The sequence below is a fragment of the Convolutriloba macropyga genome, chromosome 8 (assembly GCF_964194025.1).
Source record: "Convolutriloba macropyga chromosome 8, txConMacr16.3, whole genome shotgun sequence".
In the NCBI taxonomy this organism is placed as follows: Eukaryota; Metazoa; Xenacoelomorpha; order Acoela; family Convolutidae; genus Convolutriloba; species Convolutriloba macropyga.
Window position 1 is genome coordinate 48,617,890 of NC_134475.1, and position 21,539 is coordinate 48,639,428.

General features: G+C 35.9%; 2 protein-coding genes across 6 annotated transcripts in view; one reads left to right on the top strand and one right to left on the bottom strand.

Moving 5' to 3' along the window:
- Window positions 1–2,914: 2,914 nt before the first annotated feature.
- LOC142344162 (uncharacterized) lies at window positions 2,915–15,531 on the bottom strand. Of its 5 annotated transcripts, none has more exons than XM_075395690.1 (6): window positions 15,438–15,531; window positions 14,109–14,363; window positions 10,888–10,989; window positions 10,345–10,430; window positions 7,696–7,830; window positions 2,915–3,173 (listed from the first exon to the last, which is right to left on the bottom strand). In XM_075395690.1, exons 2-6 carry the CDS (start codon window positions 14,267–14,269, stop codon window positions 3,031–3,033), a joined length of 627 nt encoding a protein of 208 aa, XP_075251805.1. In that variant the 5' UTR covers window positions 14,270–14,363; window positions 15,438–15,531; the 3' UTR covers window positions 2,915–3,030. The 5 variants fall into 5 exon arrangements, with proteins under 5 accessions (XP_075251805.1, XP_075251804.1, XP_075251802.1 ...); XM_075395689.1 differs by having other exon boundaries at window positions 7,727–7,830; window positions 14,109–14,326; window positions 15,438–15,530; XM_075395687.1 differs by having other exon boundaries at window positions 14,109–14,326; window positions 15,438–15,530.
- A 4,107-nt stretch (window positions 15,532–19,638) lies between these two features.
- The window catches only part of LOC142344163 (uncharacterized), an 85,657-nt gene continuing 83,756 nt past the window's right edge, over window positions 19,639–21,539 (top strand). The window contains exon 1 of the transcript XR_012759247.1: window positions 19,639–19,795. The gene's annotated coding sequence lies outside the window, so the exon portion shown is untranslated. The remainder of the gene's footprint in view (window positions 19,796–21,539) is intronic.

The following is a 21,539-nucleotide window of genomic DNA, read 5'->3' on the forward strand; positions in this document are numbered from 1 at the left end:
TGTCAATAATTTTCATTTAATTTGTTCAACTTGCAGCTTAGTCTCAGCAAAGAAATAATGCTTTGTCTTATTTTTCTATTGAATTAATATTTAATTGTTTTAGCAATTTTACGCGTTAAATTTTGGTTTGCTTGCTTTGATACTATTAGATTTCCCAAAATTTTGATTTTTAGATGTTGATTCCATTTTTCAAGCTTTTTTCTCGTTTTGTCACATCATCACATTAGTGACTATTCACATATTACACATCTGGCCTTCAAACTAAGGCACAATTCGACACATAAACGTCTCTAAAGGCATAGATAATGGTTTTATCGGCCTCGACAGCCATTTCTTGAAAAACTTTATTGAATTTATTACATTTGTCTTTAACTGTCGTTTTTTTTATCTTTTAGCCGAAGGAAAAATACTGAACAATGGCACGCCCCATTTTTTGGAGGACTAAAGGGGTCTATATTCTGATTAGAGTAGATAGCTGATAGCTTTCATGACTTGAAACAATTGTCTATAGAAATAAAAAAACATTTGAATTTCGCATTTTTGTTGTTATTTATATATTTTTTTTACCTAGTCTCGTTAATTACTGGTCGCATATGAAATTATTGTCCTCAAAAAATGGTGTACGCGTACAAAATTGTTCTTAGATAATTCCCTATGAATTTATTTGCTTCGACACAGATTTATCGCTAAAAAAAGCTAATTTTGATTTTTGTCTATACTTGACGTTTAAATTGCTTACAAAAAACAGAAAAGTATTTCTCTTTAATTTTGCTTCCTCTTTTTTCAGCCTTTTTCATCAAAACTTGCCAAAAATAAGCTTCTTTAGTCCACTTCGATTAAGTTTGCCGGAAGTACAAACCCAAATACAACTAACACAATCTTTTTAAACTACAGAAGGAGCTATTTCGACTTCCACTTCACTTGAGAGGTTTCCTGAAAAAAAAATTTGCCGTTTTTTGCTTTTTTACTCTATGATTATCAAAAACGCAGCCTTAATTTTTGTTACTTTAACGAACAAATTATCTAGATCTGGGACATTCGCAACAATTGAGCGTTCTTAATGGAAGAACAGCAATAGCAGGGCTGGTTTTGTTCCTATCTTTAACTGTTACAATTCGAAAATATTTCAGATTGTAATTTTACCTATTCTCAGAAATGAGAGATCGCATATCACATTATTGGCGTTCGAGGAAAACTCAATGGAATATTTTTTGAGACGCAAAAAATGGCTTTACGTCTTCGACAGCGTTTTCTCGCAAGTTGTAATTGAATTGGTGCTTGTTGTCTCTATTTGTTGTTCTTTTTGTAACCGCATAAATTTTGACAGGTTTATTACCTATAGAGACTTGTGAGTTCTTAAACATGTTGGATGTCTTCAAAATTTCTATTTGTTTACACTACTTTTAAATTACGTGTTTATGAAAACTAAGCCAATTTTTTAACTATGCTGTTCTTTTGTCTAATTGTTACCCAGCTTTATTATGGAGTGGTCCCTTATTTTTTCTTATGAAATACGAGTTATTTGTTTAGTTTCAGTTTCATCTGACGCTTTTTGACCTTATTGATCAGCTTTTTTTAAAAGAAATGGACATAAATCTTCTGTAATTAACGTCTGTTGTTATTGTTGTTTGATTTTGTTGTTCATCTTGACTTGCTTCCTCACTAATAGCTGATCTCATTAATCTAATGCGGCATTTTTCAGTCCACTGAGTTTTTTTGCGTTGGAGGCGATCTTTTTGTTAATACATTTTTTTGACAGAATCTTGCATTTTGAGGGTTTTTTCTGTTCCTCATTTGGTAGCCATTTATACGGATGAGCGGGGTCGGAACATTATATGCAGACGCACATTACCGAGCCTGTTAATTATTTGAAAACAAATGAGATACATTGATTTTAAACGTCAGTTTGATTGTTTTTTTCTGCTTGATATCAGTTTTGAGCTCAGATCTTCAGTCATTCAGATCTACAGGGAAAAGAGTAATAACTAGCTTGCAAAAGTAATTGATGTAATTGAAAAATGTTAAAAGTGCATCCTGTGCAGGACAAGAAACTTGAGGTTTCATGGAAAACAATTTGGTCTTATCCAATGAGTGGGAAGATAGAGATCAGATGCTATATGATCTCTCAAACCTAGATGACAGGACCTACGGAGAGACACGAACTTTGAAGTCAGAGCCCGGGATTTTGCATGGAGCAACACAAGGCTCTGCAAAAGGCAACATTAAGCAAAACACTCGCTTTGTAACGTTGTTTGTTTCAAGTAATTCACATTTTTTCCTAAGCAGAACTTGCTTTTCTGATAAGTCCATATAATGACGGTTACACGACCCACAGGCACAGGACTTTCAAGATCAGTTACAAGCATTTTGAAAAAAATGGTATGTTGGCTGTCTCAATTTAGCAATGGAGCCTTGAAATGATGGAGCACCAGTTCTTTTGGCAAAACCCATCTACATCAACATACGCCGATAACTTTGGCATTTCTCTAATCTCGGAAAATCGAAACTGAGGTTTGTGGAAGGAAGATGCGTTTTTCAAATTCAGCTGATATTTATACTTGCCAACACTGGTTTGACTTGAAATTTTCTGCATGAAACTATCAGATAACAGCCAAACAACCGAAATGAAACAAGGAATTCCTCAAGGCCTACCATAAAACCTTGAGTCTATGACTAATCCCTTCTCATCGCAGACAAAAGGTAGATCTCGAGCCAGCTCATTTTTTGGATGAATTTACAAGTTCTGAATATATTAATCAATCAACAAAACTGTTCTATGGCTAATTTTTTCTAGTTCTGAATTGAAAAATAAGCATCGAATTTTCAAGAGTAAAAATTTATGGTAGAAATATCGTCCAAACGTAAATTTCGGACCAGGCACAGAGAAACTGCAAAATAATGCGGACAAATTGAGCAGAAAAAAAATGATATTTATTGTATTTTTCTGTATATCTCCAGCTTCTTAGTTACGCAAAAAAATCTGGTTTAGAAACGGAAGTTCATGCTTGGTTTGAGATCAAGACGTCTTCATTACGAAATTTTCTGCAGCTGAAAAGAAGTTGCTGGCTCCCTTGTCATTCTTGGGGATAATAGGAGAACTGTCTGAGGAAGTTTTCTGCTTCTTCGATTGTTTCCTGGCTGTAATTCTCTCCCCTCATTTCGTAGAAGAATCCCTGAGTAAAAAAACAACATTTTCAATTATTCTCCGTCGATATTATGAAAACCTGGCAATACAAAGACAACCAAAACTAAATAAAACTGCCTGACCTGAAAAGAACTTCTCGAAATTTCCCTTCACACCATTAGTTTCTGCCTCCTCAACTGTTCCTCAGCAGCTTTGCTAGACCCTGCACTTAGGCGCATAGTAGATCCGAAAGAGCGCCTGGGCAACTTAATGCCCCCCTTGTGCGTTCCTTGTGCGTGCCTTTGAGCCCCCTTGTGTAATTTTCCTTTGATTAAAAGTCTAATCACTCAAGTCAAATAGGGAATACTCTGGATAAAAACTGTCAAGGAATAATTGTTTTGGAAAAAAAACACCCAGAAAAACGGTTCATAAGTGGAGTTTATGTATGAGATGTGCTAAATATGTGATGAATTTTTGTCAGAGCTGAGTTTCAAAGTGTCAAAGATGTTTTTAATAGGCACATTCAGCACTTGAAAAAAAAACATTTTCAGTACATTTAGATCATTTTATACGTGACTTCAATATATTCATCCAATGAATTTATAGGTACTCGCTTATATGCATTTACACTTATTTCAAAACCCGGGCAAAATAATCATAAACAGTATTTGAATGTAATTAAGAAATTCAAAGGTATCAGAGTGCAGCCGCCATATTAAGTTCTTACAAAATTCGGTATCAGATGACCCGTACCGAACTCCAAGTGTAAATCAGAACTGGGCAATTGTAAACTTAAGTGTCCCATGTAAAATAGGTTGCTCGATCTCTCGCTTGAAATTTTCTTCTTTCAAGCGTATTTTAACGGCACAAAAGACAAGCTGCCAACAGTCTTGGTGGCGCAGTAAGGTGGTTCGATGAACGTACGGAACGTTATTGTCGCACTTGGCTTAGACTTGCCAAGTCTTGACCAAGTTTGACAAGTCTTAAATGATCATAGCTCAGAATCAGTACTGATACCTAGACTTGGAGTTAGACTTGCCCAGTACTGATATTGACTTGGCGTTAAGTACGGGGAGATAGTTTTGGGTCACTTGGGGGAGTTATCTGAAACCCAAAATAATTTTTCAGGAAAAAAGTAGACGCATTAATGTCAGACAATTATGCACTAAAATTTTCAATTGTGGAACTCGGGATGAACTTTTTTCAAACTAGTAAGATTTTTGTTCTTCAATTTCCAATCAACTCAATGACCAAAATTGAGTGCACGTTACAATCAGTGCCAGAATATCACCGCTCCAAATTGCCCAATTTTCGTAACTTTGAAAAATATAGCAGCAAAGTTCCTGGCCTACAATTCAAAAAGTTTTCAGTGCCTCCATAGAAAAATAAACACAAAAAGGACTATGAGTTGAATAGAAAAACCAATTAGAAAAAATCTAGTCATAAAAACGTAAATCAGGTTAAAAAAATTGCTGAAAATTACAGACAAAATGCCGCATGTGAATAAATAACTACTAAAAAGAAAGCGAACTTTTGTTCAAACATCTTCATCTTACTCCAACTCAAAGACAGAGTGAACATAATCACTGTTTTGGCGTTAACATAATCATCACTTGATTTTGACTTCAAAAATTATGAAATTAATTGAATAGATCGTACAAAAGCAACATAGCTGAAATTTTCCGGAAAACAAAAAAACAATCCCATCAAAAAACTGGCACCTAGCTAAGCCACTCATAAGAGTTCAAAAACATTTTTTTTTTCAAATCAGTAAGAAAAGATAAGCTCTATAGAACAACTTGAACAAAAAAAATAGAAGTAAAGAATTTTGTATAATACACGGTTACATAGGGTGCAGGCCGAAAACAAACCTTTTAAGTAACTGAGAGTGATAAATCGCTCGCAAAACAATAAGCAAACCATATTAGGCTCAGAAAATAGTTTACAATTATAGATAAAAACAAATTACACCAGAAACTTAAAAGAAAAAAGTTAAAAACTTCTCATTTTTTTGTCATTTTTTAAAATTTAAAAACATTTTATAATAAAACTATATTCACTTGAGATCTTAAAACTCTGAAGTTAATAGGCATCTGTTCAAATCCTTGTTAAGGCCTTATTACAAAGCAATCAGCTAAGAATGGTTAATTTTTGCCAAAAAATCAGCAAAATAGCTGAAAACTCAAAATCAACAAAAAAACATTCAGACTTTTATCAAAACAACCATAAAACTAATGCTGTTATAATGATGCTTCATTATAAAACCCCTTGGCCAATAAAAACTGTATTAAAAAACTGCATATGAACAAAAAAGTTTCATTTCGCTCGCTCACAGAAATTTTAGCCTCATGTTCTCGCTCTTTCGAAAATAGTAGTATGAACAAAAATCACGCTTTTCGTTAACAAGCGCTCTGAGAATCGGAAAATGACCGCTGAAAACGCCAAATTTTCACAATATCATTTCATTCCTTTCTGTTTTTGGCCCCTAGCGTGAGAAATGTCTGCAGGAATGCAACCATTGTTTCAATGTATCATAACTGTTCAGCGCAACAAATTAGGATCTCGACTTAGGATACGAGCAATGCTGCACAGCAGAGTTATGGCTTGAAGTGCCTCATCAAACATTGCTCTTTCGGACTGGTTGAGATAGGAACTCAAACTCGGCATATTTCAACAGACAATAGAAGCAGACATCAAATCCATTTCAGTAAGCCTAAAATTGAAGTCTCAGCTATCTTTGATAAATACTTACTATACAAAAATCAATCTTTCTTAAAATTTTCAAACGAGTGAGTGCTAAAGTTGATTTCCTCGTTCAAAAATAGGCGGAGCACATTTCAAGTATTCATCATTTACGATATCATTATTAAGGTCCCATTACGATGGTGTTCCGATGTATAGTAAAAAAATAACGGTTAAAACTTCGATTCTAATGACTCGAGCGAAATAAACGGCATTAAAAAGGGAGCGCTTAAACTATAAAAACATCACTTTTCCCAGATTAAAAAAAGGAAAGTTGGCATTGTGAACTTTATGTCAAATACTATTTTAAATATAGTATTTTGAACTACGATTTTGCTTAACGAAATACAAACTTTTCTAAGTATATGGATTTGCGGTGAGTATATCAGTACATACATCTATCAGTATGTTTTGGCTGTAAATGAACAGGGTTTGCCAAACAACTTGAATTCAGCAGAGAACTTGAGATTATGATTGTAGTTTTTGAAATAAGTATGGACAACTGTAAAATAATGTTTACAAACTTTCTGGAAATAAATAAGTTAACTTACCAAAGTGATAATTTTATCATTGGAAATGTCTTGCAAAATCAGATCTTGTAGAGGGTATAATAATATAGTACAAGTGCAAGTACTTAAGTACCAAAGATGTAATCAAGTCATACCTGCTTTTATTTTGTTAACTGTTTGAAGCCAAAACATCCCCCTTTACCTGGTCTTTAGTTGGAGCGATGATTCGCTTTTGTTTAGGTTTGACTTCAATGAACGAGCATTGAAGCTTTCTCGTCTGATTATTATTCAGACCATTTATAAATCGCATTTCTAGCATTTAGAAATACGCCTAGGAAAAAAATCACTAGGCGGGAAAACTAACTTTGAATTGAAATTATAGAATCTTTGGTGATCTCAACGTGATCTCAAGTTTCAAAGGGTTCTAAATAATTGATGTAAACATGACCGTGGGTCTCTGACCAGATGTGGATTTAAACCAGCATAGCTCTCACTCGCAAGCATAGTGTGCTAAAGTTTGGACCAACTGGTCGTAAGCTCATGAAATTGTGAATCCCTTATAAAACTTAATCTCTTTTTTTTCCTTTTCCTCAAGGCCTTCATTATAACTGTAGAGCTTGTAGTCACAGACCATGTTATCGATACAAGCTAATTGGCTATTTGTCCTCTTAATTCACTAATAATCGATCCGAGGGCCTTTTATACAACTGCTTGAAAATTAGGTTTTCTTTGATTAAAATCTACTTGATGGTGTCATGACGGAATACCCAATACTAACATACCCATGGGTATATTAGCAATGGGTATTCCGTCATGACACCATCAATTAGACTTTAATCAAAGAAAGCCTAGTTTTCAAGCAATTGTATAAAAGGCCCTCGGATCGATTATTAGTGAATTAAGAAGACAAATAGCCAATCGTGTTGGTAGTGTGACAAATAAACCAAAATATACCCAATATTTTATCTTTATTTCGAAACTAGCAGAACAATTTTTTTAGCGTAATAATTAGGTAGTATATTTGACCATGCCTCAGCGTCACGTGACATTTGATATGAAGCTATCACAACTGCACATGGGATTAAATTAATCCGCTTAATTATGAGGAAACATGTTTGTTAAAGCGGGTGCTGGATTGGATTATTGATCAACACGAAAAGACTAAAGGCGTAAATTGGGTATGATGGCATTGGGTGTATTGGAATACTGCGTATTTTGGCATTGGGTATGTTGTCATGTATTCCTAACCGATACCTTGTTAAGAGCAATATGGATATCAGCAGTTTCGATTAATTTTACCAGAGCAAATGTACGTTATACCTTTTATAGGTAATCTTGTTTGCAGTTTAACCTGTTGAGTTTTTAGGGCTGCTTTTAGTTCTTCCACTTTCCACCTGAGAGAGCTGGAGAGGAACATCAGTCTACTTTTCTGCTTATTGATGTGAGTGATGGAGTCTACATAAACACACATCGCATAACACACACCTCTTTCTGACGAAATATAAAAACATAGTTGGATAAACAAAACGGTTCAAAGGAAGTTTTTTCCACTGCAAGTTTTATACGGAAAGATTCAAGCTCAAAAAAAGCACCAAACGCTAAATATTGCGGTAACTTCCAAGCTAGCATCATCTTTGATTCTCCTGAGCTGGATCAGTTAACGATTTTTTGAACGAATACAAAAATGAAGTTTACTATATCAAAAAATTTGAAGTTATTGTTTTTGTGGGAAATTGTTTAGCAATTATCTGAAAAATACCCACATTAGCACACTAGGTAGAGAAGTTTAAAAAGGATGTTTTTTCCGCAGATAGTTTCAATCGTTCGAAAAAATAGCAAAAATTTTTTGAAATTTTAGTTTTTATAATTCTCAACTCTTTAGAATCCAGAGTAATTTTTTTTCATTTATAAGGTTTCGACATCAAAAATGTGATTCGAACCACTGACCTCCTAATCCAAAGCCACAAGCACTTACCACTGCGCTGCAGATAACTTAACTCTCCTATTCTGCAACCGGCTTTATATTAGCTTTACTTCGAAGCAAAAGAGATCAATCAAAAATGAAGAACGAAAGCGTGAAAAAGTCACTTGAGAAGTCAAAGAATGTTCTAGAAGAAAAGCGCAAAATTGTCAAGTGAAAAATTTGCATAAAAAAGACACAAACGTTTACAATAATTGCTATGAACTTCGTTCAAGAGCAATTAATAATTTTAGGAACCGTTTTCCATAAGCTCACAGAACCATTTTTTCAACCTGGAAATACAGGTAATCAATCTTTATGCAGTGATCACAGTAAGTTCTATAGTTATGTAACAGAATTCAAAGATGCTCACAGTTTTGGCGAAAGAAAACAAAATAACAGAAATATCAGAAATAAAAAAAATAACTTGATACAAATTTCGATGTTAAAACCTATTCATTTTTTGACCATTTTTTAATTTCTTTTTTGGAAAAAATGACAATGTCAGAATTTTTAAGTTGCTTTGTTATCGCAATTTAATGACGGCATCAAGCAGCAGAAAGAAATTGTTGCGTTTTTTTAATCTTCTGTATTGTTTCGTAGGTTCCCCGTATTGGTATGGAGGATAAGAAAAACCTAAGAGTACCTATTTTTAATCTGAGATTGTATTTTGGAAAAAGATTTTGAGTCTAAAAAAATAGTCGTGGGTCAATATAAGGTTTTCATATGTTAGCTTTTAGAACTTTTTTGAAATTTTTTAAAAATTTGGGATACTTTTGATATATCTCGCCATTTTGTTTCTATTTCACTAGTCGACGGCTCGCTGGGAAGAGTTTTTCTGATCCTGGCTTTAAGATGTTTTGGTTTCTCTAGGAGTCTAAATATTTGGAAGTAGTGGAAAACATAAAAAAAGATTGAATAATTAATTGGAAAACTAACTGATGGTGTGTGGGAGGGGGCTGATAAAATTGTCAGTAAACTTACTTTTTCTCCTGAACAACTACAAGACCCCACTCCAATTTTTCTTCTCTGGAACATTGCCATAACGGGTTGCAAAAGTTTTATAAGCTTGATAAAACGAAAACAAGAAATTGTTTGGTTATATGTTTTAAAAGACTCTATCGATCTATTTAAAATCTTTTATATCAACAATCTTAAATCATTTTCCCCCAAAACTATTGACGGATAAGACACTTTTAATTAAAAACATTGAACTATATCTAAATTTCAATCAATTTGGTTTTTTTGCAAAGTGCGAAATATGTTTTTGAACACTCTGTGGTATCCTAAACAAATCTATATCTCTGAAACTGCTGTTTTCATGGTAATTTCCCCCAAAACCTTTCTTTGGAAAACCACCTTTCCCTTCAGTTTTCTTGAAGCTCCAGTTGTCAGGTTAGCTTCCCGTCAGTAATTGAAACTCCAGGGAAAAGAAAAAAAATATAATTGATTGTCCATTTCTGTGGAAAAATGTTGAAATGGAGAGAGAAGTAACCTTTTTTCCCAAAATATTTGTAGAATTTTGACGTTATTTATACCAAAAAATGTCGAAGAATTTTTTAGAATTATCATTTCTCATTCTCTCCTGATGCTCAGATATTAAAGCAATTTGACGATTTAGAGCATTCGCCAGGGAAAAAGTGAAATATATCCCGCCGAAAAATTAGAGAAGTTGGTTCCTACCCAGAATTAAAAATAGGCTAGGGTTTTTTCGCGAGTCTTGTTTTGCGAAACTGTGTTCTTTTGTCAAAATATCTGTCGAATGGCGCCATCGACGTGGCTTTCCGCTTTCCTAAGTTTAAAATTATCTCTAGGATCCGAATCTCGTTAGTTCAGAGTCTCGACTGTTATGTTAAGACCATTGGGGCCAACATTTAGCTTTGATACAGATATGGTCCTAGAACTAAATGACATTTAACCAGCGCTTTTACCGTTCATCTTTTTTTTGCTGCACAAACCCCCCGATGTCAGCTCAAACATACTCAACAATATGACATATTACAACTGACCCATTAGTCGTATCATAAGACTGACTGATGACTCATATTCCTTCTCTGCCTTCTCCTCTTCATCACTGCTTCCTGCTTCTCTCATCCTAATTACAGACAAAATTCCAAATTCCATTTTTTCTGTCTATTGCATGCCTACAAGCAAAGATTTGCATTTTAATGGCTGACCACGCTTTCTACGATAAGTCAGTGAGAAGTCAGCTGCCTTATGAAAAATAAAACAAATAAAAGTTGGATCTATTCTGTTCCCCCCCCCCCCCCCCCCCGTGTTTTTATGACCCCCAGTTACAACTTATATGTTGTTATATAGTACATTACTATGTAAAAAAAAATAGCACGTACGCCTGGGGGTCATAAAAGATTTATACTCACTAAGCTGGGGGGGGGGGGGGGGACAGAACAGATCCTAAAAGTTTTACGGTCAGCCACTGTGCCAGGTGTACTGTTTTCTTAAAGGCTACAATTATATGTGATGACATGCGATGAGAAAAAAATAATTAATTAACAAATGGCCGAAAATAAAATTAAGTCTTATATCTTTACTTGTTTTGAGCATCTGTCATATTTGAAGGACACTGTGCAATGCGCCCTCTGTCTCTGTGATAGAGTGAACAAAATGTGTTGTACGCAGTCTCAAGGTCTCGTCTGTGTCATCAAAAAAGGAAACTGATTAAACTTTCCATATATAAATAGTTCCTGTATCCTCGATTACACAATATTATTTGAAAAGAAATGAGCGGAGTTGCCCCTTTCCTTGCAATCGTCCGCGCCTAAAACTTAGTACATTTCTCTCAAAAATTCAACCCAGCTATGCCGTTCATTAGCTCTTCAAAGTTCTTGTGAAATTTCAGGTCATCAAAATTTTTATACAGGTTTTCCATCTTTAGTCCTGACGTTTATTTGCGTTTGTACTTTTCTTTTCTCTATAAATTTCGAAAAAAAAAAGAAATTTAGTTGTTAAAACTGTTACATTGTGAGTCTGTTTGAGCACCCTCCATGATTTTTTATGTACTTGGATCTGATCTGTTCTTTGATTTGCATCGATTAAATCTGCTAACCAAATGACAAAGAACTTATTGGCTTTAAGCATGGTGTAATTACAATTTAACACCATCTTATGAAGTTATAAGGTAGCGCTACAATTCATTGACCTTTTTTTGTTTCTCTCTCCAAACTGAGGGTTTTTTTTTATTTTAGCCTACTTTAAGACTATCATTCGCTTGTATCTCGCCATCACACCATAATCTCGATTGACACTACCAAATCACTCCAATTATTTTGGGCTTCGCCCTGTTGTCACTCCTTGTGATCACGTCATGTTATGTAATCACTAAACTTCGCTCAATAAAGGGAGATATCCGGTACGATGTCAAAAAACGCCAATTAATACTCTAAAAAATTTTCAGAGAGTTTTGAGCTGATCGGCTTTGAAAATTTGATCGGCATATCTCTCACAAATAATGAACTCATCTCTCTGGTTTTGGAAGTTGAGCTCAGCCCTGGACGCGACCAAATGTTTATCTTGCAAGATCTTGCAAGAATCTTGCAAAAAATGGTTATCTTGCAAGATCTTGCGAGACGATTAATATCTTGCAAGATCTTGCAAGACGGATGGTTATCTTTCAAGATTCTTGCAAAAGAATTATGGAAAAAAACATAAACTTACCTCTGAACGAAGTAAAAAATTAACCAAAATTGCAGCGCAAATGAAAACTCAATCAATCTTAAACAAAATCGAGGGTTTTTTTTCAAACTTTCGTAAGTAACATAACAATAAGTGCCGAAAAAGGAACACTAAAAAAATTTTGAACAACGCGGAAGTAATCCTGTTGTCGTTTGCTTCGTATTTCACTTTGGAGAGCTTTTGAGGCAGGCCCTTGTAAGTGGCGGCCTTCTTCTTTCACTACCAAACGAAAGGAAAGCAACAATTAACAAACGGATCTTTTCCAGCTTAGTGGGTGCATATTATTTGCAGCCCCCCAGACGCACGTGCCATATTTTTACATAATCATTTACTGTGTAATGACACGTGCTCTGTCACTGAGGGGGGTGCACAACGTTAGGGGGGCGCAAACGGAAAAGATCCTAACAAACAATTACACTGATTTTGTAAAAACGAGGTACTTTTTGTTGTTCCCAAGAGATCAATTGCGTCTTTCATAAGTGTTTTTTTTTGTATATTTAATTGCATTTTAATTTAACACACATAATATGTTAGTTAACTCGAGAACTCTAGCTATAATTTTCCTAACCATTTTTTATGAAAGTTTAATATAATATTTTGCATCGCTTGCGCAATATTACTATAGGTTTTGGACTGTTTTAAGGAGGTAACTACACGAAAACTAATAAACCAACTCAGTATCCTAATAATAATAAACATCATTCATCACAACAAAAGAGAAATTATATTTTAAATCGATGAGTTTTTCTGCTTTAGTTCGGCTAATTGGCAGCCTTTGTTTTAATTTTCCACAGAAAATCGACATTGGAACCTGTGATAATTAATCGTGTAAAATTTCTGGCACAAAACTGGAGATGGAGAAACTTTACAAGATCAATTATCGCAGGTTCCATTTTGGATAATTTTTGAAGAGATTAGAAACCGCTGTCGACTAGCCGAAATAACGCGGAAAAAACTTAACTATTTAAAATTAGAAATCTTTCTTCACTCTTAATTCATTTTTAAGGGCATTTGATCAGGTGCTTTAGGTATTCAAGTACTTATTACAATAGTATGGAGGTGTCAAGGCTTGAACACTGATTCTGTTTTATTAGCTTCAGAAAACAAAATGGGGGATCGGGGTTTTATGTTGATAGTGCTCCGTATGGCTCCGTATGGCAAATAAAGTCACTTAACATTGAGATCACGCAAAACAAAACTCAAAAAGTTCAAGATGGGTCTCCCAAAAACGGTTAATTAAAATTTTTGCCTAAAAAAGACACGCACGACCAAAGTTGTATCAAATCTCGTTAGAGAGCAAATCGAAACAAAGTTTCTTTGGTTTTATACAAGTATAATTTATGATTATATACTTTCTCTACTTGGTTTCTTAGTACGATCCTAGTATGAAACCAAAGAAAGGGTATATGATCGTCGCAAGATTTCCATGAACTCATATATGTTCCCAGTATGATTGCCAATAATCATACATCCTTTTCGCATTCAATTTACGATTTCTTTTTTCTTGATACTGTATCACCTATTTGAATCCCCAGCATCAATTATTGATCCCCGGCATTCTTGAGGTGCGATATTTAACACAAATTCCATCTATATAAATCAAAAGCTTTTCAAAATTTCTCACTTTTTAGAGACAAGAAGAATTTTTTGCGCCTTACTTTTAAACCATTTTTTTAAATACACAAAAAAATGCAGAGTTACTGTTTTAGCGCACCCCAACAGTCAAATGTAAACCACATACACAAAATAGTATTTTTAAAAGCCCTCTGACTATACTATACAGGATTTTTGGCAACAGTCGAAGTTTTAAGAGTCATATATGTCCTTGTATGATTTCCACGAAATTTTTCCGACTTCTAATGAATATATATATATATATATATATATATATATATGTGTGTGTGTGTGTGTGTGTGTGTGTGTGTGTGTGTTTATATATATATATATATATATATATATATATATATATATATATAAAACCTAGAATGATTACTAAAAAATATATATGGCCTAGTAAGAAAGTGGCACGATCGATGACCCGGGAAGTATACAAGACATCAATATGCAATAAATCAGATTCCTCAAAGTATTGATCCTTGATATATCTTTCTGGATCCGATCACGGACTGAGGTCCAGTGTTCAGCGACTTCATCCTGTGATATGTTCATGGCCAAACAGTAGAATCTAGTCTCTGCTCCCGTTTGGTAAGGGCCGTCACAGTCTCCCTGTTTTCTCCCCATTGGATGCTCCAGATAAATCGATTGATTTGATTTGGATGAAAGTTGAATAGGTCGATGCTGTTCAATATGTTGTTGTTCAATTAAGAAACCCGTTCTAAATTTAAGGGATCTATTTAAGGGATCTATAGATCCCCTCCCCAAAAGATCATAGACCACCTTTGTCATATTTACGGTATTGGGTGTATGTTATATGTTATATGACCACTGAGCTGGTGGGGGGAGGGGGGGGGGGTAATTTTAAAGACTCCATATTAGTTGAGCCAGTCTACCACCCTGACTGTGGTCTCTAGAATTATAACTCACCTTCTAAAAATATAAAATATGGGTCCCCCCCCCCCCCCGGTTAGTGGGTACATATTATTTGCACCCCCCACACGCACGTGCTCAAAATTTTTAGGTAATTATTTACCATGTAATGGCACGTGAATCTCTAACTGGGGGTTGCATGACGTACTGGGGGGGGGGGGGGGGCACAAACGGAAATATCTACCGCCATTATAATAGAGTAACAGCGGGAAGGGGGTTCTGGGTTCTGGCGGTATGCAAATGGCTATATGGCATGGGTGGCTTCTCCATTTGGCAACAGAACTAAATGGAATGACAAAGAGCCTCTACCCCAAAATGCAGGAACTGAAAGAAAAGCGGGTCTTTCCCATTATATTCCCCCCACCCAAGCTTACTGGTCAGATAACGGATTCTGCTCCCCCCCCGCCACTTAGTGGGCATACAACTTTTAGGCCTCCGCGGGCGCACGTTCCATTTTTTGCTGAGTAACGTGCTATATAACATGTAAATTTAGTGTTTGGGTCATTAAAACACGAGGGGGGGGGGGGGGGGGCAGAACAGATCCTCTTGTCTTATCCCTCTCACCATCCCCGTGTTTTTGGACAATGCGTTCAGTTCTATTAACCCAACGGATCTATTCTGTTTCACCCCCCCCCCCTCCCCCCCCCCCCCCCAGTGTTTTTTATGACCCCCCAGTTACAAATTATATGTTGTTATATAGCACGTTACTATGTAAGAAAATAGCACGTGCGCCTGGGGGTCATAAAAAATTTATGCTAAGCTGGGGGGGGGGGGGGGGGGACAGAATAGATCCAACCTAACTTAAGAATTTTTTCAACGGGGGGAAATGAGAACAGACTATAAAGTACTTTATTTAACATACGCTTAGAATGGTTTTGCTCCGTGCAGTTGTAATCGAATTGGTTTCAGAACTGCTCATTGAGAGGGTTACGAATTTTGTGCGACTTTGTTTTGCGTCACGTGGGATTTTTTTGCTCAGACATGCTGTGAGTGATCTAAACTCCACTCATGAATATTACCACAGGGCTGCTGTCGCCATCGACGACACAAAATTCATGCGCTCGGAGGTTCCGGTCCCAGACCAAAGCGATCTGCGAACAGACCAAATTCGCGCGCGCACCTGCGCGTCGTGTTTTCAAATTACAAACCGTCGGAAAAAGTTGGAGTGCATGAAAATCTGCATATGCTCGAATCATCGGTCATTTTGGTCTGTGATGGTCTGATTAGAGGCAAACGTGAGCACGCTCGTCTTGTCTGAGGATAATTTGCAGGCACGAGGGTCTGGTCAAAAAACCTTCAAACCCAAGCTATTAAAATCAGTTTTAGTGGCACGCGGGTCAATTAAAAGAAGCACGTGCACGTCATAAAATGCCGAAAGTCTCCAGTGCTAAAAGTTAAAATGCCAGAAGTTGCTATATACTTAGCCAGAAGATTGTCTTCCATAAACTTTAATCATTTCAAAAAGTGCATGTTTCTCGTTTTCCGCACGGTTACGTGGCTCTACAGAAGTCATTTTGAAGTTACAGCTTCACATTTTGAGGCGCTTCCAGAAAAATGCTAGAACTTCTCAGTGTGTTAGAAATTCGATTAAACTAAAGTTTTGAACTTATTTAGAAAGAAAATTTAGCTTACCAGATTACAAAGACAAGAAAAAACAAGACAAAGACAAGAGCAAAGAAAGATTACTGTTGTTTTTTGACTTTCTCACACTGATAATGGATATATATACAGCTGATTTTTGAGATTTTTTCATTCCCAAAATCAAATCACCGTCTTGATCTAATAAAAAGATCTCCTCTGTAAATGTCTAATTTCTATTGTAAACTATTATTTTCGTTATTCTCTCATTTTGAGAAATTGTTTTTATACTTAGTCAAAAATTCTTTTTACTCCACTTGTAAAAACTCAGAAAAAAACAGGTTATAGACCCAGCCTTTTTCTCCGTCTTAAAACTATTTTCTAAAACAAAAATAATTTGTTGTTGACAGTCATAATCCTTTTCTGCTTAGTACCTTTTCTTTTCTTAGTCTAAGAATCTGACTCTAAAAATCAGACGAGAAGAGGGCAAAATCACGGTCGATAAAGAACGGTACATAGAAACAAAGCTTGAGTGGTTTCAAATGGATCAATGCAAACCCTCAGGAACTCCAGCTGATTTGAAATTGAAACTTCAGACAGCACAGAACGAAGACAAAAAAGTGGATCAAAAGGTCTACAGAAGCTTGGTTGGATCACTTTTGTATATGGCCAAAGAGACAAGACCAGACATCTTGTTCACAGTCAAAATTCTGCCAAGACACATGAATGCACCTCCCAATCAACACTGGCTATGCGGAAAACTATTTCTGCAATATCTTCAAGGTTCAAAAAGTTTAAAACTTACTCACACAAAAGAAGCCAGTTATGATTTAGTGGGGGAAAGTGATGCAGACTGCTCTGGTGATATCAACGACAGAAAATCAACGACAGATTTTTAATTCAAACTCAACGGACGTGGCGCAGCACTCAGCTGGGGTGTCAATAAGCAGGTCACAGTTGCTCTCTTTTTGTTAGAAGCAGCATATTAGGGCACGGCAGCAGCAGATTAAGAAGCATTTTATCTGAATCAACTTCTGGGGGATTTCGGCATCCAGCAGAAACATCCAAAAGCAGTTGGAGAGGACAACCAGAGCTGTATTAAATTGTGCAAAAGCCCAGTCATTCACAAGAGGAGCAAACACATTGAGACAAAATTTCAATTCATTCAGGACATGACGGAAGATGGCACCATTTCAATTCATTACGTTCCTACTGACAAAATGGCAGCCGACTTCTTCGCGAAATCTTTACCCGAATCGAAGGTAGAAACATTCAGAACTGTTTTGATGGGAACAGACTCTGCATTTGGCTCAAGACTGAGTGGGGTTGTTAAAAAATTGATCAAACTTTAGTCTTGAACTTAGATAGAAAAAAATTTGTCTTACCAGATTACAAAGACAAGATTAAAACAAGACAAAAACAGGACAAAGACAAGAGCAAAGAAAGATTTTTTTTGAATTTGACTTTCTCACACTGATATTGGGTATATGCAGCCGATTTTTGAACTATTTCCATTCCCAAAATCAAACCACCATCTTGATCTAATAATCAGAACTCTCCTGTAAATCTCTAAATTCTATTGTACAATATCTTTTTTGTTAGAAATTTAATTTTGGGAAATTAATTTTTCTACTTAGTTGAAAACTCTTTTTATCCCGCCTGCAAAAACATATAACCCGATACAGTCACTACAAGTACATGTTACGTGACTGCTTGAAGTCCCTGAGAATTTCAAGTATTTATGGAGAACCCGGGCTTAGCATCTAAAAGACTTTTAGTAATCACCCAAGGTCATATATGGTTTTATGGAATCTTAGCAAACATAGTAGGATGACGATTGGTTTCTGATAAACATGAAAATATCATCAACCTTTTGCATCAATATGAAAATTGTCAGAACATTAGTATGGTCATGATAAAAAAATATAAATTTTCAGTTCTTAGTAACCATATATTTAAAAATTACGTGCAAAATATTTCATGTTCTGGTGTTCTTTTATAAATCAGGCAGTTCCTAAACTACATTGTCACAACAAAACTGGGGTGTTTTTAATAAAAAACTAGAAAAAACTCATTTTCATTGATCGAGGTGAGATCAGATATCAATCCCACGAACATCAATACGATTGCACAGCTTAGTTTTTTTGCTGCAGGGGTAACATAATTGTGTGCCGTTATCACGCAATAGCCACAAACTTAAAGACAATTTTTCTCATTTTGTATCACAACTGCAACTTTTGTTAAATTTAATCCTTGAGAACTAGTGCTTTTTGGTTGGGGGAATTGCGTATCTTCTGCAGTATCACGTAACCTTACTTAGGACACGCAACTTGGGGAAAGTCTGCGGAAGTCAAACTCTGGCTATGTATATAGAAACATCTGGTATTTTAACTATTGGCACTGAAAGCTGTTGGCATTTTTAATCTCGCAAGTGCCTGTTTTAAGCAGAGTCGCGTAACTTATACATTATATGCGGCTTCCAGTGCACGAAAATTGAATTAAGCATCTAACACACGAGAGTTTGATCACAGGTTACCCTTAGAGCAAAAAATTAAGACAATTCACTCCACGGTGCTGTGCACAAGAGAACACAATGGCAATAAAGTGACGGAAGCATCATAGAAGATGAATCCCAATCCCATGAGTGTTTCCACGTTTCAGATCTTGTTTCTAGTCTAGTATTCGTTTGGGCCAACAACTATATCAAGCGGTAGCAGCTTTTGAAAAAATTAAAAGAGCGGCTGAAAAATAGCCTAATACCACAGTGGAGTTTTAACACCGTTTCAGGTTTTCCAAGTGTTCATTGAGCTGTACCAAGTTATTAACTCAGTAAGTCATACAAATGCTACAAATTGCAACGAGCGGTGAAGAAAAAGATTACCACTGGGTTGGTATCGCCCTCTCGAAGTTATTTAAATACTTGGCTTAACCTTGAAGTTTGACAAGTAATGGTCACGTGACTCTGATTGAAGTCACGGAGATCTTCTTGCGTTTACGAGAACCGCGAAACGGTTCGAGATATTGAATCACAATTACAAAGTAACTTCTGCAGAGTCACGTAATCATTCCTAAAACACTCACATGGACATTTTAAAATGACGAAAGTCTGCAGTGCCAGAAGTTAAAATGCCAGAAGTTGCTACTTAGTTAAAATGCCAGAAGTTGAATTTCGTCGACTTTCGTCATTTTAAAACGTGTGTGTTTCGTGTTGTGAGCATGGTTAAGTGACTCTGCAGAAGTCTATTCGAAAATTTGACTTAAAATGTCGAACCGCTTCGCGGTTCTCGATAAACGCTAGAAGTTCTCAGTGACTTCAAGCAGAGTCACTTAACCATTACTTAAAAAACAAAACGCGCACGTTTTAAAATGACGAAAGTCATCGGAAATCAACTTCTGGCGAAGTAGGAACTTGTGGCTTTTTAACTTCTGGCACTGCAGACTTTCGGCATTTTAAAATGGGCACGTGCGTGTTTTAACTTCTCGATGACGATCACAACCGCGTAGATTTAATCATTATTAAGGAGCTTTTATAACTATAAAAATGCACTTTGAGACGAAGCTGAACTGTTTGATCATTCTGAGAAGCAATAATCAAAAAAGATAACAATTCTCTTCAAGTGTCGTCTCGCGTACTTCAAAAGGGTAAGTTACGCCACTGTCAAGCTCTATTTGACTAATTTTCTCACCTACCAGCTCGAAACTCTGCTAGAAAAAATGAGTTTTACACAGAGAATAGTTTTCACAGTCTATTTTGAGCTCTGAATACATATAAGATTTGTTGCACTCAAATCCAAAGACAAGAAATTTGATCATTTATTTTTTTTGTTGTACTGCCATAAATGTTGCACCCTCAATTTACCATTTACAAAGAACAAACCATTGCATAAAAGACATTAACATAACCGACTAACGTCGCGCAAATTGCTCTCAAACGACTGGCGAGCTGTTGGCTTCGGTAGTATGCTACAGTAGGCGAGTAGTATGCTTCGGCTAGGTACGCTATTATGGGGGGTGAAGAGACCGGTGTGGGGGGGGGCGGCAAGTGATGGGGGTATAGCAATGGAGTAGGGTTGCAAAAGCTAGATGAGAGAGGGTTCAAATCGACAAGTGGAGGAGCGGGGAGAAGGGGAGTGTTGAGGAGTCAAACTTTCAAGCTTACGAACTGCCCTTCACACCTTGAAATTGTCTCCTTAAACCAGTTTTGGTGAGTCACATTCTTAGAGTGTAGTAAGGCTTAGGATTCTAAGAGAAGTTAGGAGGCCTCCGAGTTATAACTATTAATGGGTCAGAGGAAAAAATCAGTCAAGCAAAAAATCATTTAAGCTGTCAATCACGTTAAAAAAAGACCCCAGGACTGATAATTGCTAGAATCTTTGTTTGAGAGCAATTAATACGTATTCCATGTGCGTTTGGTGGATATGCACTCTTTTAATCTGAATAGGAGGGTGCAAAATGAAAACGTGCACCATGTCTTCTTCAACCCAATTCCAAGCCTTAAAAAATTCAGTGCCTCATAAATATCGATAAACATTAATTTTTAGAAAAAATTTATCAAAAAATCGCAAAAATTCGAAATGTCAAATTGTTTGAAACAATTCCATTAGCACTAACAATCCAGCAGTAACTGTTAATCAAACCGTGGAATATGTTATCTGCCACTTGAGAATGGAAAAATATCAAAAGTTGACAAAAAATTTAGGAAAAAAATTGCAGATTTTTTCAAAAAAATGCTAATATTCGATGCATTAAAATCCTGAAAACATTTCCAATGTTATTAAAAGCTATGCAATGCGCTATTGTTAAACCATAAGGAGGATTCATTGGCCCCTGAGGCTGGGCAAACTAACCAAAGACAACAATTTCTAAAATACGTGAAATAAATTGCAAAATCAGAATCGATTTGCGTGTTTGTGTTTGTATTACTAAAACATATAGCGCATAAAATGGTCATAACAAGTACTTTTATCTCGCAAAAGGCCTTCATAAGTTTTTAAAAACTTCAACCTAAGACTAACCAAAAAAACGAAATATATCACAAACAAAAGCTTGATAAATTGCACCATTTTGAGCACAAAAACTCCTAAAATTTAAGCTTAAATTGAGGCCATAACAGCAGCTGCACCACTTTAAACGCTTGAAGGACTTTTAAAGCCCACTTTAGGTTTATAATGAAGCTTAATGACTGCTGGGATTTAACTGCATATCCCGTTTTCAAAGATCAAAGTCATCGAAAAATGTGTGAAAACATCTCCAAAAAACACGCAGCGCACCAATAAAATCCAAATGCTTTGGATTGTAAAAACAGTATGATTTCTCCAAAATTAGCCGCTATCGCTTCGTTTCTATTAAATTTAATCGTTTGAATTGAATTTAGAGCAGACGGGCA

Bases quoted from the DNA above. Each gene is read 5' to 3' on its own strand.
- LOC142344162 (XM_075395687.1), bottom strand. From the start codon at position 15,494: ATGAGCAGTTCTGAAACCAATTCGATTACAACTGCACGGAGCAAAACC. The intron at 14,327-15,437 runs GTATGTTAAATA...CATATTGAACAG, and splicing joins GGAGCAAAACCATTCTAAGC to CATCGACCTATTCAACTTTC. The intron at 10,990-14,108 runs GAATCTGATTTA...TTGATGACACAG, and splicing joins TCAAGGATCAATACTTTGAG to ACGAGACCTTGAGACTGCGT.